This window comes from Pangasianodon hypophthalmus, chromosome 2, assembly GCF_027358585.1.
Source record: "Pangasianodon hypophthalmus isolate fPanHyp1 chromosome 2, fPanHyp1.pri, whole genome shotgun sequence".
In the NCBI taxonomy this organism is placed as follows: domain Eukaryota; kingdom Metazoa; phylum Chordata; class Actinopteri; order Siluriformes; family Pangasiidae; genus Pangasianodon; species Pangasianodon hypophthalmus.
The window spans coordinates 34,522,677-34,539,060 of NC_069711.1; the positions used below are offsets into that span (position 1 = coordinate 34,522,677).

The window sequence follows — 16,384 nt, forward strand, 5'->3', positions numbered from 1 at the left end:
TTGCCACATCGAGAGCAATCCCACATACCCTGGTGATTTCAATTGATTTACTAAGACTGACAGGTTACCAGATTGGGAGGAATCCTACATACAATGGCGGTTTCAATTGATTTGGCGAGACTGATAGGTTGCCAGATTGGGAGCAATCCTACACACACATACTGGGGATTCAAATTGATTTACTAAGACTGTTAGGTTGCCAGATTGGGAGAAATCCTACATACTGGGGTCACTTCAATTGATTTGAAAAGACAGGCATGTTGCCAGATTGGGAGGAATCCTACATACATTGGAGATTTCAATTGATTGGTTAAGACAGGCATGTTGCCAGATTGTTAGCAATCCTACATACCCTGGTGATTTAAATTGATTTACTAAGACTGACAGGTTGCCAGATTGGGAGCGATTCTACATACATGGTGATTTTATTTGATTTGAAAGACTGGTAGATTGCCAGATTGTGAGCAATCCTACATATTCTGGTGAGTTCAATTGATTTGGCGAGACTAGCAGGTTGCCAGATCGGGAGCAATCCTACATACACTGGTGATTTTATTTGATTTGATAAGGCTGGCATGTTGCCAGATTAAGAGCAATCCCACATTCCATGGTGATTTGGTGAGACTGGCGGGTTGCCAGATTGGTACCATCTCACATTAAATCAGGCATGGACAGGAAGAGAGGTTAAAGGGAAACTCCGCCCTATTGAAACTGTTTTCAACTTTGATTATTTTCAATATGTTTACTGTTTTCTACATTACCCACAATCCTGTGCTGATGGTGGTGCATTGTGGGTAATTTAGCTCTCTAAATCATCTCTACTTAAAGAAAGCGATGCAGCGGCGCTTTAGCTTTCTTACTTTCTCTTCAGCTTTCACACTAACACCACCATCGACGCCCGTCATTGTGTAGATCGCTAACTAGCCAAACTGAGTATCTGCTGTCGAATAGCTGCATTGCATTCTGGGACTTTGAGTCCAGCGTCTCCACTAGTTCCAGTATGACATCTCTGGGAAATGAAATGTCAGAAAAGAAGTTTTGTTTTTAAGAGTTAAAAGCGAAAAACTATTTCTCCATTGTAACTGCGCTAGCTGTTATAACAGCGTCCTCCTGTGACATCACAGCGACGCACAACCACTAACTTCTCACCGGAATAATGAGAATACAGCATCAATAAACAGATTAAAACCTTCGCTAATGTTTAATGTGTTTCAGAATGGAGTAACACTTTCATGCATAAATTATTTATATTCACATCCAGATGCTTTTATATTTTCTTTTTTATTTTACTTAAAATTGCGTGATGAAAACATGAATTTTGATTCAGTTTAAATTATATTATTTATATATTACTTATATTTACACTTATATATATCAATGAGTAGAAAAAATCTAAAACAGTATGCTTGAAAATAATAACAACAACAACAATAATAATAATAATAATAATAATAAATCTTTTACTGTCCAATTTTTTTAACATTTATGGTGAGACAACATTTTTTTTTTTTTAAAGAAAAGTTCATTTCTGAACATACAATATTTACACAGTTTAGGACTGTTGAATGGTTATGAGGAGGTAAAAAAAAATTCCCAAAAGCAACACTAAACAAACAAACAAATAAATAAATAAATATTTTCTGTAAATCTAAGGTGATGAGTGGAGCCTGGCACAAAAACAATTTTACTTTAATATTTTTTGTAGAAAGTTATTAAAGCCTGAGAAGAACAAATTGTCCAGAAAACTACAGATTAATTTAGATTAAATAATTTATATATTAATTTAGAGTAATGCTTTCAGGTGATTTGGAGTTGATTGACATCTTATATTTTCCTAAAACTAAAAAAAATAAACCTTATATTGAGTGTCTGTAAGTGTGGACACTGTGATTAACCCTAACTGTGCCACTTCACCAGATAAAAGAGTTAACAAACTGAACATTTATTCCAGTGGGGCTGGAAAGCTGCTGGATTGGAGGAAAAGCTGCATACATGGGGAACTTTAACCTAATTGGGCTGGAGGGTCCGGTTGCCAGATTGGGAGCAATTACACACAGTTAGACTGGAGGAATCTGGAATCAGTGCTGAGTTTATTTAGTGTTTATTGCACTACAGCGCCGCTCACTGGTGACTCTAATCAACATGCAGCTTGTGTACATGATTATTAACAATTTCATTTTTACACAGTGATATTAATTAATTAATTAATTAATGCTTAAAGATAGGCTTTTTGGAGTTTTGATCTAAACTCTTTAACATCTATTGTCTTGAATAAAGAGATGAATTTTTTATGTTTGCTTTGATCTTTTTTTTGTAGTTTTTTTTTTTTGCAACTTTGTGGTGTAGTTTTTGTGTTTTGGTGTTTTTGTGCTGTATTTCTATACTGTAATTTCTGGAGCTGAGCTCTGGAACTAGGCCTTCCTCTTGATTAAGTTCAGCTGATCTCAGTGTTCAATTATGTGTCTATAAAAGGGATGAACTGGTGTTTGTTAAGCTGTGGGCTGAAACGTCTGCTCACTGATCTGTTTTAAATCACTGATCTTTCCACTTTTTTTATTATGCAAGTCTAAAATAATAAATCTGTATTTTGATAGACCTTTGTGGTCTGGTTTTCATTCAGTGAAACGAACAGCCTTTGCCTTGGACACAGTGATACTCCAAAGACAACAAACTCAGTGAGCTAACCGTTATTATTATTATTATTATTATAATTATTATAATTATTATAATTATTATTACTTTATTATTGGTGTTATTATGATATACTTTTATGAAGCAATTATTGTTAATAATAATAAACTGTAATTATAGACCACTTTTCATACATGTGGAAGCTTGGAGACAATGATTTACCAAAAAAATAGTATGTACCAGAGTGTACTGGATAAAAAAAAAATGATGGAGTGAAAACATGATAAATGAGATAAAAAGAAATATATAAAAAAAATGAAATGTATGTATAAAATAAATAAAATGTAAAATTCACTAATAATAATAATAATAATAATAATAATAATAATAATAATAATTAATATAATTCATTAAAAATGTAACAAAAAATTTTAAAAAATGCAATAAATTTTTAGTTTATTTGAGTTTTGGTCAAAAGCCCACAGTTTCATGACAATAGATTAAGACAAAAGAAGGCAAGAAGCTCATGAGGTCATTTTGTGGTGTTTGGCGACGCCTTGTGGTCACTTCATGTATTACACCAACATGTAGGTTGTACATTTCTGAATGTATTTAGATCATAAATAAAATGTGTTTTAAATAAACAGGCTGAACACGTGTGTGTGTGTGTGTGTGTGTGTGTGTGTGTATACATTCCTCTACATATGACCTGCTATTTTTTGCAAATCTTAATTGAATTTTTACATAATAAAATAATCAAGGTTTAAAATCATGAAGAGAGATGAGAGAGAGTGAAATAGTGTTATGTCCCTTATAGCTGAATGTGATTTTGCTTTAGAAAAATAGCTTCTTATTTCTAAACGTGTCCTGAATGTTTATTAGTGGGTGTCACGTGACTGTGGAGGTGAAGCCCCGCCCTCGCTGCGGTTCCGGACGGAAACGCAGCAGTGGACCGGGATTTAATAAATCTTTCTTCCCGATTTATGAGGAAACTGGAGGAATCTGGCGTCACGACTGATTAGATGATTATCTCCATCACACCTCTGGCACCTGAGGATCTTCAGTGAGTGTGTGTAATGTATAATAATGTTTCTAGCAAATTAAAACTAATGATTCATGCAGCCTAGACGCCGGGGTGATGACGTCACACCGACGCCGGAAGTAAACTGGGCTGTTTGTTTGTCTCAGGCATTATTATATTTCACTACAGTGTTTTATAACATATTGTTGTGTTTATAGAGAGTTAACGTCCTTGTGTCCATGAAATAATTCCACAATGAAGTATTTTTATAAATCTTTTTAAGATAATAGTCTATTAATGTTTTATAAACATCCTTAATAACAAACTAGTTCACAACTCATCCTTACCTCTCTCTCTCTCTCTCTCTCTCTCTCTGTTTAACTTTAATATAATAATTGAACTGGACAATAATTATTAATAACTAAAGAGGATAATTATTTATCCATTGATTTTTAACATTAATTACTTTTTAGCTAATAATCTAATAATCATAAAATCCTAAAATGTGACTGTATAACTCGATATTAATCATGTGTAACATAATTTCAAGTGAAAACCTGAAAAATATAAGCTCTACTTTTACATTTCGTTCAGGACGAGGCTGCGTTTGTGGTTATGGATGAAATATCTTAAAAAAGATGCTTTTGCTAATGTCTAGACGTTTGTTTTTTTTATTTTGAGATGTAAAAACGAACCGTCAAATTTATTTATATGAACTCAAAGTGATGTCTGTATTTAGGAGCCGAATCAAAGCTGTTTTTCTGAGCCACATGGTCGTGATTTGTTCAGTCGACACTCTCTGATTTAGAGGTTTACATGTCAGACTTCTGCGAGTCTGTTAGCAGCAGTGGAACATCTCAAGAAGGTTTGGACCTTCTGAAATTCTGGACATCTGAAATTTTGAACTTCTGAAATTCTGTACTTTGTAACTTCTGAAATTTTGAACTTGAAATTTCCACCCAGCATCTGGAACATCTCCAGAGCTTTAAAAAGTGCAGTATGGCGTCCCACAAGGTTCTGATTTAGGTCCAGTCTCGTTCTTTTATTTTCATTCCCTCCAATTTTCTGCTTCTCTCATGTTATGACACATGATACATTTTCTGACTTGGGTTTTTTTCCTCAGGGAGGAGAGAGTGTGTGTGAGGAAAGTGATCGTGCTTCAGATCTGCTCTCTCGCTTTCTCGCTGTCTCTCTCTCGATGGTTTCTCCCACCATGAAGGCTCTGGTGGATGCCGTGTGGGCGGTGTGGAGCATCGGAGCCTCCATCTATGACTACATCCACACTAGCGCCATGGAGGAGCGCATACACACGCTGGAGAGCGCCGTCTCGGTGCACGAGCGCGTCATCGGTTTGCTGACGGCCGCGCTGGTGGCGCTCGTCACTTACATACTGCTGAGGAAACACTAGAGTAAAATATGAAGCTCGGGAGATGTTATGAACGCGTATCACCTGAAAGCCCGTGAAGATATTCCTCTGATCCAGACATGGCGTGAGGGTTTGATGTGTTATTGGGATGTTTAAGGGATAAAAGCTGGCGAGTGGGCGGAGCAGAGTTTTCCACGTTTGGATATTTATAAGTGCATATGTTTATACATCATGCATTTTTTATGTTTGGTGTAAACACGACTTTTAACGTGGATGATACGATCATTTTTCTTACAAGTCGAGCATCGCTGTCTCCAGCTTCCATCACGCTCGCAAGTGCTTTAGAAAGTTTTACATAACACTTTGTTCAGGTGCTTTTCCTCCACTGACTTCCTCCCGAACAGCTCAGTGTGGGTTTTTTCCTTTCTGCATCCCGAAGTGTTGCGCGTTTTAGATTGTTCTAAAGTGTCGAAATTCAGAAATTTTGAACTTCTGAAATTTTGAAATACTGAACTTCTGAAATTATTGACTTCTGTAATTCTGAAATTTTGAACTTTTGAAATTTTGAACTTCTGAAATTTTGACATTTTGAAACACTGAAATTCTGGACATCTGTAATTCTGAACTTCTGAAATACTTGACATTAGTAAATGAAATTCTGAATTTCTGAAATTCAGAGCTTCTAGAATTGTGAACTTCTGAAATTTTGGCATTTTGAAATACTGAACTTCTGCAGTGATGGACTTCTGAAATTGCTGACTTCTGTAATTCTGAAATTAATATCTTCTGAAATTTGGAACTTCTGAAATTTTCCCTTTTCGAAATACTGAACTTCTGCAATGATGGACGTCTGTAATTCTGAAATTCGGACCTTCTGAAATTCTGGATATCTGTAATTCTGAACTTCTCAAATACTTGACATTTGTAACTGAAATTCTGAATTTCTGAAATTCAGAGCTTCTAGAATTGTGAACTTTGGAAATTTTGGCTTTTTGAAACACTGAACTTCTGAAATACCGATAGTTCTGAAATTTGGAAATTCTGGACATCTGTAATTCTGAAAGTCTGAAATTGTGGACATTTGTAACTCTGAAATTCTGAATTTCTGGAATTCTTAGCTTCTAGAATTGTGAACTTCTGAAATTTTGAACTTCTGAAATTCTGTACTTTGTAACTTCTGAAATTTTGAACTTGAAATTTCCACCCAACATAAATTAATACATTTAAAGGAGTCATGAAAGAACTGAAGCTTGGGAGAAAGACTTTGCCTGAAGCTTTGTGTTCTTATACTTAACCTCCTCTTTCTCCATTATTGAAGAACTTTCAGCAAGTTCTCAGAATTCTTCTAAGGTTTTACAGTCACTCTTCAGCTCGTTTAGTTGAGGACGTGGTCAGCGCTCGCTAACGTCTCATCAAGCCGATTTAGCCTTCTCCTGTGGATCTGTTTACAGTCACTTACGCTTTCTTAACGATGGATGGAGGTTCAGTAGGAATTATCCAGCTCCTCAAATCTCCATATCAAACTCTGCCTCTGTGTTAATAACAGCTTCAGACTTTCATTAACACGTTCTGATTGGAACATTTTCTTATATTTAACTTGCAGTGTCTGGTTTAATGACTCAGAGGACCATTCATACAATTTTGACCTGAGAAGTGCATTACAAAGTGTCCTTAACATTTATTAATGTTTATTGAAGACACTACTGTTTAACAAGACATTTTGTAAAGTATGGATTGTTTTTTCTTTCTTTATTTATTCTCATTAACACATTAGTGCTGATCATGGAGTCCGCTGTGTGTTAAACGGATGATAACTTGTACGTTTGGCTTGATTACTAGCACTGGATGGACCTTTACATATTTGTAATAAAAATAAATTTCTCATTTATAATGTGTTTTTTTTTAATCATGTCTAAAAATGGAGTTTAACTCATCTAGAAGGTAAAGCAGAGAAGACTGTAATGTAGAGATGTTTATCACAGCGCTGCCGAATTCTGGATTCTGATTGGTCAGAAGGCGTTGATTAATTTTCTATACAAGTCCTTGTCATTAAGCAAAAGCGGAGTGAAAATCTTTTGCATTGTACAAGACAGAAATATTATGTAGAGGATGAAAGAGTGCGAGTCGAAAGCTTTTTACTGTATAACAGGAATTAAAGTCAAGACTGGTCAGATTGTTAAATCTTTATCAATCCTTTCCTTAAAGGAAGTAAGATTTATTTCTACAGAAATGAAAATGAAAGTATGTTGTGTATGTACAGTAGGATTGGCCGTGGTGGTTAGGGAAGGTCTGTACGCTTACAAGGTGAGTTCTTCCTCCACATAACACCATCACGCGTAACATCCAGCCCAACGTCGACAAACCAGCAGAGCAGAAACACAACAACGACTTCAGCAGCAGGTCAGAGAACCAACTTTTTATGCATTTTAAACAGTGTAGATATTATAAATATCATAAATATGTTGTTCTTTTATATTCAGCCTTTACTAACAGCTCATCCACAGAGAAAGTGAGTCATTAAGAGACTCAAAGAATCCTGCTCCACTTTATTAGATTAAACGAACGATTAAACAGGTCTTCATGTTCAGTAGGCACCCAAAGCTAGAGGAGAGGAGAGAGATATTAAAATAGATATTAAATGTGTCAGAAGTTAAGAAGTGCAGGAAACGTGGCACCATGAGGCGAAAATGGAGATTTTTTTCAGGCTGGTTGAATCTGAATCTCAAAAAAACCTAAGAATATTGATTATTATTATAATCTAGAATATTTATATAAGAATACATAAAATAGCAGTCCAGTTACAGGGACGTTTTGGTGTCAGTGTACGATGTCGGCACGCATTCAAAGTTTTTCTCCTTTTTTCGCATGATAGCTGTGAGATATAATAACAGAAAAGCTTGTAATTTCATGATCATTTGTTTTAGATTTAACAACAACTCACCAGTGACCATAAAACATACACTACCTGTAAGACACACCTCGATACGTGACGTACTTTTGGTGAACACACTGAATAGCCGAGTGATTGCCTCCTTTTGTACTTTGGATGAGAGCTAGTGTTCCCTGAGACTGATCAGACTTGTTAGCTCTGTTGCCTTCAGTGTGGGTGTGTTTGTGTTCTTTACGTATCTTATCTTCACACTTTTTATGTAATTTGCATCTGCAAAACATTCGTGCATTTAGTTCATTATGTATCTTTAAGTTACAGCTTTACCTCTGACTGTTCAACAGCACTGACACTGGAGACTCCTTCCATGAATGCTAAATAAACACATTTCTCCTTACAGAAAACCTTTTTTAATCCGTTTACGTGGAACGTCCATGTGAGTGTACAAGTCCATGTGAGTGAGCTGTTACTGTAGAAATGATAACGTATTAATTTAATTTAATTAAAGTGAGGTTTGTGTATCTGAATGTCTTGGTGCTTGTGTTCCTCAGGTATAAGTGTGTGTGTGTTTGTGAGGTTAGTGATCGTGTCCCCGCTGTTTCGGACGTCCTCTCTCTCTCTCTCGCTGCTTTCTCCCATTATGAAGGGCTTCTGGGACACCGCGTGGGCTGTTTGGAGTTTAGGGTCTACCATCTATGACTACTTCCAAAAAGGTGAAGCAGAAAAGCACACACGGGATATGGAGAAGCGCATACAGAATCTGCAGCACCAAGTGAACGCTCGGGAGATCATCATCTTCAGCCAGCAGTGTGTTATTAGCCTGCTGATCGCAGCGCTGGTGGTCATGTGCACGCTGCTGTACATGAGGAGGAGGAGGAGGAACTAATCCAAACCGCCACTAGTGTCACCTCATACAAATAAAATCACTTACTATAACTTCCTTTTTCACTTCCTCTTGTTCGTTGTAAATAAATGTAAATAAAATGTAAAAAATGTGGTATTAATGTTTCAGTTTGATTCCCCAAACTACTGAAATAAATTATAAAAAGAGTTTTAAGGTTCTGCCGTATTAGTTTTTTTTTCTCCTTCATTAGATCTCGCCATCACTATACACTATACTCCTCTATCACACTTCACATTAATTTCATTATAGTCACTATGTAATAAACACTGTGTGTGTGTGGTGCTGTTGTAGTAAAATAATCAACAGTGGTGTGGTGTGATGAGGCGGAGTTACCGTTAACACTTTTAAAGTGGATTATTTTCCTAAAACAGCATGTTGTTGGGGTTTTATTCCTTTTATATCACAGCAATTTACCACTAATTACAATTTAACACACAACTTTTCTTTTTTTTCTCCTAAAATCGCTGCCACTGACGTTCCACATAACCACTATTTAGTGTTTTTCTTGGCTTTACCTGGCAAAATTTTATTTTATTATATGTTTTTTATATGTTGTTTCCCAACCAATAACTCAAACACACTCTCTTCACCTCGACAAAGTGTTTATTTCTGAAACACAACTCACTACACTTGCGTGTGAGATACCAACAAAATGCAAATACAAGATGTGTTCCCAAAAAAAAAAACAAAAAAAAGAAAAGAAAGAACAGAGACACAGAACACACAATTAAATGGTGTAATTTACACGCTGAGGGTCGGTTTTACAGCTTCAGGTTAAACTCAGTCCAGTCAGGAAGCGTGTTAAAGGTCACTAAAGGTCACGTTCATTAAATAAATCAATTCATCCAAATATAAAACCTGCACAACGTCTGAACTCCTGGAGTAAAGCGACATCGCGTGTACGACTGAATTGTAACTTTAACGCATATTAAGAAACTTTAATTTTTACTTCAGATGGTGGTTCATTGTGTGTGTGTGTGTGTGTGTGTGTGTGTGTGTGTGTGTGTGTGTGTGGTCTAGATGTGGCCCGTCTGCAGCAGTGTGTATTGCGTCGTGAAGCGCTCCACACTCTCTCCGGTCAGGCTCTTCATGGCCCTCCAGTGGAGTTTCCCACAATTCTCAGCGTTGCCATGGATACCCAGCTCCTCTTTGATGTAATCCATCCACAGATCTGCTCACACACACACACACACACACACACACACACACACACACACACACACACACACAATTATTTCACATTACAAATTTGGTCAGATCTGATTATCCTGTGTGTGTGTGTGTGTGTCATGCTGCTATAGTAAAATAATCAACAACAGTGTGTGTATATGTGTGTGTGTGTGTGTGTGTGTGTATGTGTGTGTGTGTGTGTGTGTGTGTGTGTGATGAAGCGGAGTTACTGTTAACATCCTGAAGTTGATTATTTTTCTAAAACTGCACGTCCAAGTGTTTTATTCCTCTTACACCACAATGATTCCGCAACAATTACAATTTTTCTATTTATTAATACGTTAGACACGTCACAGTTTTTATCCGTTTATTGTTATATTTAATGCTGTAAACAGCTGAGTTCCTGTTGTCACTTGCGTTATAGCAGCTATAAACAGTCGCTTCCGCACCAGCCGCTCTTTATTCTCTCTTTTGACGTTAATAAGACAAAAAAAAAAATAAACGCAGCTTGTTACGCATTTTACCGAGAAACCGCAAAGAAGCGTAAACTCCTCTGTCCTGCTGAAGATGTCGCAAAACTTCAAGTTACAGCTTGACCTCTGACACTGGAGACTCCTTCCATAAATGCTACCTAAACATCTCCTTACTTCAACAAAACTTCACCACATCAATACAATTTTTTAAATCTGTTTATTGTTAGCGGAGCGTCTGCTGTACACGTCCCTGTGAACGAGCTGTTACTATAGAAACGACAACGTATTACAGTAGCGCATTAATGGAAACCTGCGCTACAGTCAGAGCTGCTGGGAAAAACACACAAGTTTCCTCTACACTCCTGATTCCTCAGCTGAAGTCACTCACCGTCGTCGGAGGAGCCGAACTCGCGCAGCGCTCGCTCGTAGTAATCCCTCAGGTGACTCATCTTCGGCTTCTCCTGAAATAAAAAAGCGAAAGTTTAAAAGATTAAAAACACAAAACATTTAAGACTCACATATGGCTCGATATGACGGTACATCCTGATGATCAAACCTTTATGAAATTCTTAACGCTAATAATATCACAGATAACAATGTTGTTGTTGTTATTATTATTATTATTATTATTTATTTGAGAAATGAGAGAAGGATTTGATTGGATGTTCTTCTAATGAACTACACATTATGATCCTATTAAATTAAACTTTCAAATATATTTAGCAAATATGTTTATAATTCTATTTTCCTTTTTTTTCCCCCAGACAGTGTTGGTGTTTGACTTTATATTTCGTCACGCTAAAAGATAAAAACACAGTGCTTTAAATAAAAAAAATAAAAATAATAATAATACAAATATTCTTTCATTAAGGACACAATTTCCTGTTGGCTCTTTATTTCAGTACTTCATAGGGAAATGTTGAAATGTTTCTGAAGCAACTACTGACCCAAACGTCGTAGTTTTTACACTCACTTGTTCTTTCTCGATCTGAACCATCGTGGTGAAGAAGGTTTTGGAGAAAGGTCGGTGCTCGTGCAGGCTGGAAGGACAGACGGACGGCACACGGGTCAGATCGGATCGGATCGGATCAGTAACGCTTTACAGCAAAGCTCCTTTAACTAACTTTATTTACTGCATTCACAGTCTGTGAGTAAGGCTGATACAGTCACAAAGCATTACTGTATTAACTCCTGCATTAATTAATCATTTGATTAAAACATTTACAAACTTCACCTGCACTATTGACTAAAAAATGACCACAATGACCAAAATAAATATTTTTTAACTTTTCAGCCTCATTTCTGAATTCTGATCGTTCGTTAAGGTGTTGTTCATGTCAGTGATCGCAGGTTTTCATTTCCTCACTGATGGTATGAATGAATTAATTAATAAAAGTGTTAGTTACTTAATTAACGTTAGTGATAATGTTAGTATTAATGCTGAACGTTGTTGTTTATTTGTGCTAATGTGTTAAATGTCAGTTAATGTAAAGCATTTCTGTCAAACTGTACTGCTAATGCTTTGGGGTGTGTGTGTGTGTGTGTGTGTGTGTGTGTGTGTGTACCTGGTGAAAAGTTTCCTAGCTTTTTTGTAGCCGCCGGTTCTGTAAGCCCACTGCAGGTAGATTTCCTTCAGCGCGGCGGAAACGGCCGGGACCGGAGATAACATCGCTTTCTGCAGCACAACACACAGGAAGTGGATTTCATCCGTCAGGAGGAAGCAGTCTCAGTACGTCATCATTAATATCATGAGAATCGGATAAAACTCTTATCAGAGTTTGTGATGTTAAGGTTTTATATTTTGCGTAATATAATCGAACGTCGGGATTTTAACCTTCTACGTTCACACACTCCGTATTCACAGCACCGTTCCACTCTACAGATCCAGGATCAGTGTTAAGTTACCTGAAACAGAGCTTCTGTCTCGTCCGGAGGCTGAGACGCGACGCTCCACTCGGCACGAAGCTTCCACAGTGGCAAACTCTCCTGAGGGGGGGAGAGAGAGGGAGAGGGAGAGAGAGAGAGAGAGAGAGAGAGATAGAGAGGGAGAGAGGCAGCATGAGAGAGTGAGAGAGAGGGGGAGAGAGGGAGAAAGAGAGAGGGAGAGAGAGGGGGGGGGGGGAGGGGGGAGAGCGAGAGAGAGAGGGAGAGAGAGAGGGGGAGAGCGAGAGAGAGAGATAGAGAGAGAGAGGGAGAGGGAGAGGTAGAGGGAGAGGTAGAGGGAGAGGTAGAGAGAGAGAGAGAGGGAGAGAGAGGAAGAGGGGGAGAGAGAGAGGGAGGGAGAGAGAGTGAGAGAGGGAGAGAGTGAGAGAGAGAAAGAAGGAGAGGGAGAGAGAGGGGGAGAGAAAGAAGGAGAGTGATAGAGAGAGAGTGAGAGCATTAAAGGCAGTCACACTAACAGCTGATAAAATAATAATAATACTAATAATACTAATAACAATAATAATAATAATCAGTGTTGAAAGACGTGACCTCAGCCTCACGCTCGTTTCCTATTGGTGGATTCACAGAGTTAATATGAATGTGAATAAAATGTGAAATGAACCAGAGGGTTTATTTATGCGAGTGCTGTTTAACAGGAACAATGAATTTATTTCTGTATTTTGGGAGAAAGGCTGATCAGTTACCTTGGGATTCACGAGCTTCAGCGCTTCCTGGAACAGAGGCCCCGCCTCCACGCTCTCTAAACGCACCAACGCCTGCAAGCTCAACGTCCACGTCTCCACCGATTGGCTGAAGCGTTTAGCGGCTGCTACGGCGACCTGAACGGCGGCTTCTGTTTTCTCGGAGGAGATCAAGACCTCCAGCTGAGAGGAGAGCGAGAGAGAGAGAGAGAGAGAGAGAGATAGAGATACAGACAGCAGAACTCAAAATGACTCTACAAACTTTAAATTTATCTAAAGCGTAACGTACGTTTACGATAATAACACGTTATCTATGACATTAAAATGTTTAAAATTATTGCGGTTTGTTGCATTTAACAGTCACATTATTGATCAAAAGGATCAGGATTAATAAGAAGATTATTTTCTGTAGTCACTGATTTGCGCTCCAGCACTGTGGAAGGTGTTCTCACCCAGGTCCTGTAGAAAGCCTCCTGCAGCAGTGAGGCATCGTGAGCTCTCTGAAGGACACCGAGCAGCCGCTCTCTTCTCTGAGGATCACACACACACACACACACACTCAATACATTACACACTAACTACAACAGCTACGAGAGATCAGAATTTTAAAGATCAGTCCTCTGTGTGCACTGATGTGGCGTCAACGTTGTACCTTTTCCTTCAGCTCCGTGACGTTTGTTTTCCTCTTAAATCTGTCCAAACAGAACGTCACATAACACGTCCACATGGGTTCTGCGGAGAAGTGAACCGTTACAGATCTCATCTACAGCAGTTATGGCAATATTCATCAAACACTGCGATCTGAGTCGTTAAAAGTGCAGCTAAACGACAATTCTGTACATCTGAATGTACGCTGTAAATTTACACTGTAAATCTATACATCTATATGTGAAATATAAATCTATACACCCGCACTGTAAACGCTGTTAACCTCCTGTTCACTCTGCGTACACAAGATGGCCGCCGAGCGTACCCTGCGCTGCCTTTACACGTCTCTTGTGCACGTCGCGTCCGTGTGATGCGATACCGACGTAAACAGTGGAGGCGGCGTAGCACTATATATGACGCTGCGTCCACAACTGACTACACAAACTAACGTCGTATCTCAAAAATCACACACTTGTGTACTATTCTATACCGTTATTGCGTAATAACACTACCAGTTTTCCTGTTCCAGTTAGCGTTTGTATGTTAAAAACCTCCTAAACCTACCGAAAGGTCTGTTTTGTGTACCACTCTTCTGGATTTTCTAGATTAGTAAATAGTTTTAAATGTATGATGAGGTTTTCTGAATTGAGACCGAGATCATGACAACAATCACGACGACAGCGGAAAGTTTTAAGAAAGGCAGAGCTCGTCAGTCTGTTTAACATCCTCGCGGATGATGGACAGGAATGTTTCGGCGCTAACGGACGCCGATTTTATCCTCCAGATGTGCGTAAGATACGCAAGTGTAACGTTGTAAATCAGAAAACCCGTAACATCTACGTGTCGTGTTACCTGTGTCGAGGTTTTTGAGTCCCTCCTCGTACACGGCGCCGCAGCGCTCCTCTCTGCTCATGATGTCAGCGGCCCGACTCTGCGCCGAGTGCGGTTCAGAAGCCCCGCCCACCTCCAGCTCCCGCCGAGCCATGAAGTCCCAGGTCACGGAGTCGTCGGTGTGCTGACTCTGCAGACTGAACACAGGTTCGTTCAATTTTTTTTTCTCGTTCATCTGATACTTAACTGATTAAAGCCAGAGTCAGTACGTAGCTGGAGGTCTTACTCCTGGAGGATGGAGTCCTGAAGCTCCTTGGTGAAGTCAAAAATGGCAGCGATCTGTAGCAGTGAGAGCATAAACTCCGCCCCTGTGCACAGCAGAAAGGTTAGCATATATATATATATATCGATAATGCTGATAACGCTAATAAAGATAGAAAGCGCACAATACAATACGCACCTTTAATTTTCTGCGTAGCGTCTTTGTAGACGACTTCCGCCAGTCTGCCGCTCAGGATCTCTGGAGAAAACTCGTACTCACCCTGAGGAGAAAATCGCCATCAGATTACTGAGGTACGGACACACAGTACACTGTATTTCACTGTACGTTACATACAAAGAAAGAGTATTTAAAACAATATTAAAGCGGCAGTAAGCAACTTTAAAAATTTAGGAATTTGGTAGACGTGTTAATGCAAGATTTCTGGAGAAATGTTTTGTGATGTCAGTTGTACTACATGCTCCTCATTAGCACTAAGTTATCTGAGTATTATACGTAAAGTCACTACGCATTTGAGTAACAATGAAACTGTGATTAACGTGGCGTCAATCTGCAATGACGTAAGACTTACGGGTCTGAAAAAAAATTCACACCAAATCCATTTTTATTAATATTTTGTGCTTTCCAAACTATCAGCACTGGCTCAAAAGTCATAATACTATTGTGCAATCCATGACACACTGATTGTTAACATAACAAGCCTGAGTGTTAAGCTAAAGTCGCGTACGGCCGCTTTAATAGGCGGAGAATGGAAGTATATAAACATACCATGTCGATTTTGGCACGTTCCAGTTCCTCCTGTTGTTTCCGCAGTTTCTCGGCATGCAACAGCTCCATCCGGAAATACTAAACACACACACACACACACACACACACACACACAAAACATATACCAATAACTCAGTGCAGTGAAGCCAGTGATCAATTTAACTGTTTTTATTTATTTATTTATTTTATAAAACCAACCCTCTTTAAACATCATATAAATATTTAAATATTAGGCTTGTTATATAACCTTGTATGATAATATTTTGGATATTTATTGGAGCTTTTTATCCCGAATTCTCCACCGACAGAACACATTTAACCCAATCTGGCATTATTTATAATATTTTAACTTTGGTTTGGATTCATTCAATTAGGATTCAGTAATTAGAAGAACTTAATAATAAATTTTTTTCTTTAAAAAAAAAAAAAAAAAAAAAAAAAACACGAACCCTTAGGTATGCTTCACAGACCCCATTTTGAGAACTCTGACTGAAAGTACCGTATTTTCCAGACTATATGTTTTATTTTTCTTTGATTTGTACTTCTAGACTGTGAGAAACTCTAAAACTCGGACGTCTGAGTGAATGTTCCTCCGTCGCTCACCTCCTGGTAAACCTTCTTGCTCTCCGGATGGAAGCGAAGCGCTCTGAGAAAGAGGTGGCGAGCGCTTTCAGATGAATTCCTGTCCTCCATCTCACACTTGGCTGCCATGATCCATAAATCTGGATCCATCATTACAAAAGAAACAAAAGCAAAACAATCCCTGAGTAAGTTCATGTTC

At 38.3% G+C, this 16,384-nt stretch overlaps 1 protein-coding gene and 1 long non-coding RNA gene across 2 annotated transcripts in view; one reads left to right on the forward strand and one right to left on the reverse strand.

Moving 5' to 3' along the window:
* Positions 1 to 7,008: 7,008 nt before the first annotated feature.
* On the forward strand, positions 7,009 to 9,262 carry LOC128317968 (uncharacterized). The gene is made up of 3 exons (XR_008301370.1): positions 7,009 to 7,418; positions 8,306 to 8,359; positions 8,457 to 9,262. It is a non-coding gene; the product is annotated as an uncharacterized LOC128317968 (long non-coding RNA).
* A 132-nt stretch (positions 9,263 to 9,394) lies between these two features.
* The window catches only part of utp6 (UTP6 small subunit processome component), a 14,895-nt gene continuing 7,905 nt past the window's right edge, over positions 9,395 to 16,384 (reverse strand). The window contains exons 7-19 of the mRNA XM_026909650.3: positions 16,207 to 16,325; positions 15,604 to 15,681; positions 15,016 to 15,097; positions 14,842 to 14,923; positions 14,577 to 14,752; positions 13,729 to 13,808; positions 13,529 to 13,606; positions 13,080 to 13,259; positions 12,358 to 12,438; positions 12,018 to 12,127; positions 11,426 to 11,492; positions 10,841 to 10,913; positions 9,395 to 9,980 (exon numbers count right to left, since the gene is read on the reverse strand). Of these exons, the coding sequence (XP_026765451.2) occupies positions 9,826 to 9,980; positions 10,841 to 10,913; positions 11,426 to 11,492; positions 12,018 to 12,127; positions 12,358 to 12,438; positions 13,080 to 13,259; positions 13,529 to 13,606; positions 13,729 to 13,808; positions 14,577 to 14,752; positions 14,842 to 14,923; positions 15,016 to 15,097; positions 15,604 to 15,681; positions 16,207 to 16,325 (1,361 nt within the window). The 3' untranslated portion in view covers positions 9,395 to 9,825. The remainder of the gene's footprint in view (positions 9,981 to 10,840; positions 10,914 to 11,425; positions 11,493 to 12,017; positions 12,128 to 12,357; positions 12,439 to 13,079; positions 13,260 to 13,528; positions 13,607 to 13,728; positions 13,809 to 14,576; positions 14,753 to 14,841; positions 14,924 to 15,015; positions 15,098 to 15,603; positions 15,682 to 16,206; positions 16,326 to 16,384) is intronic.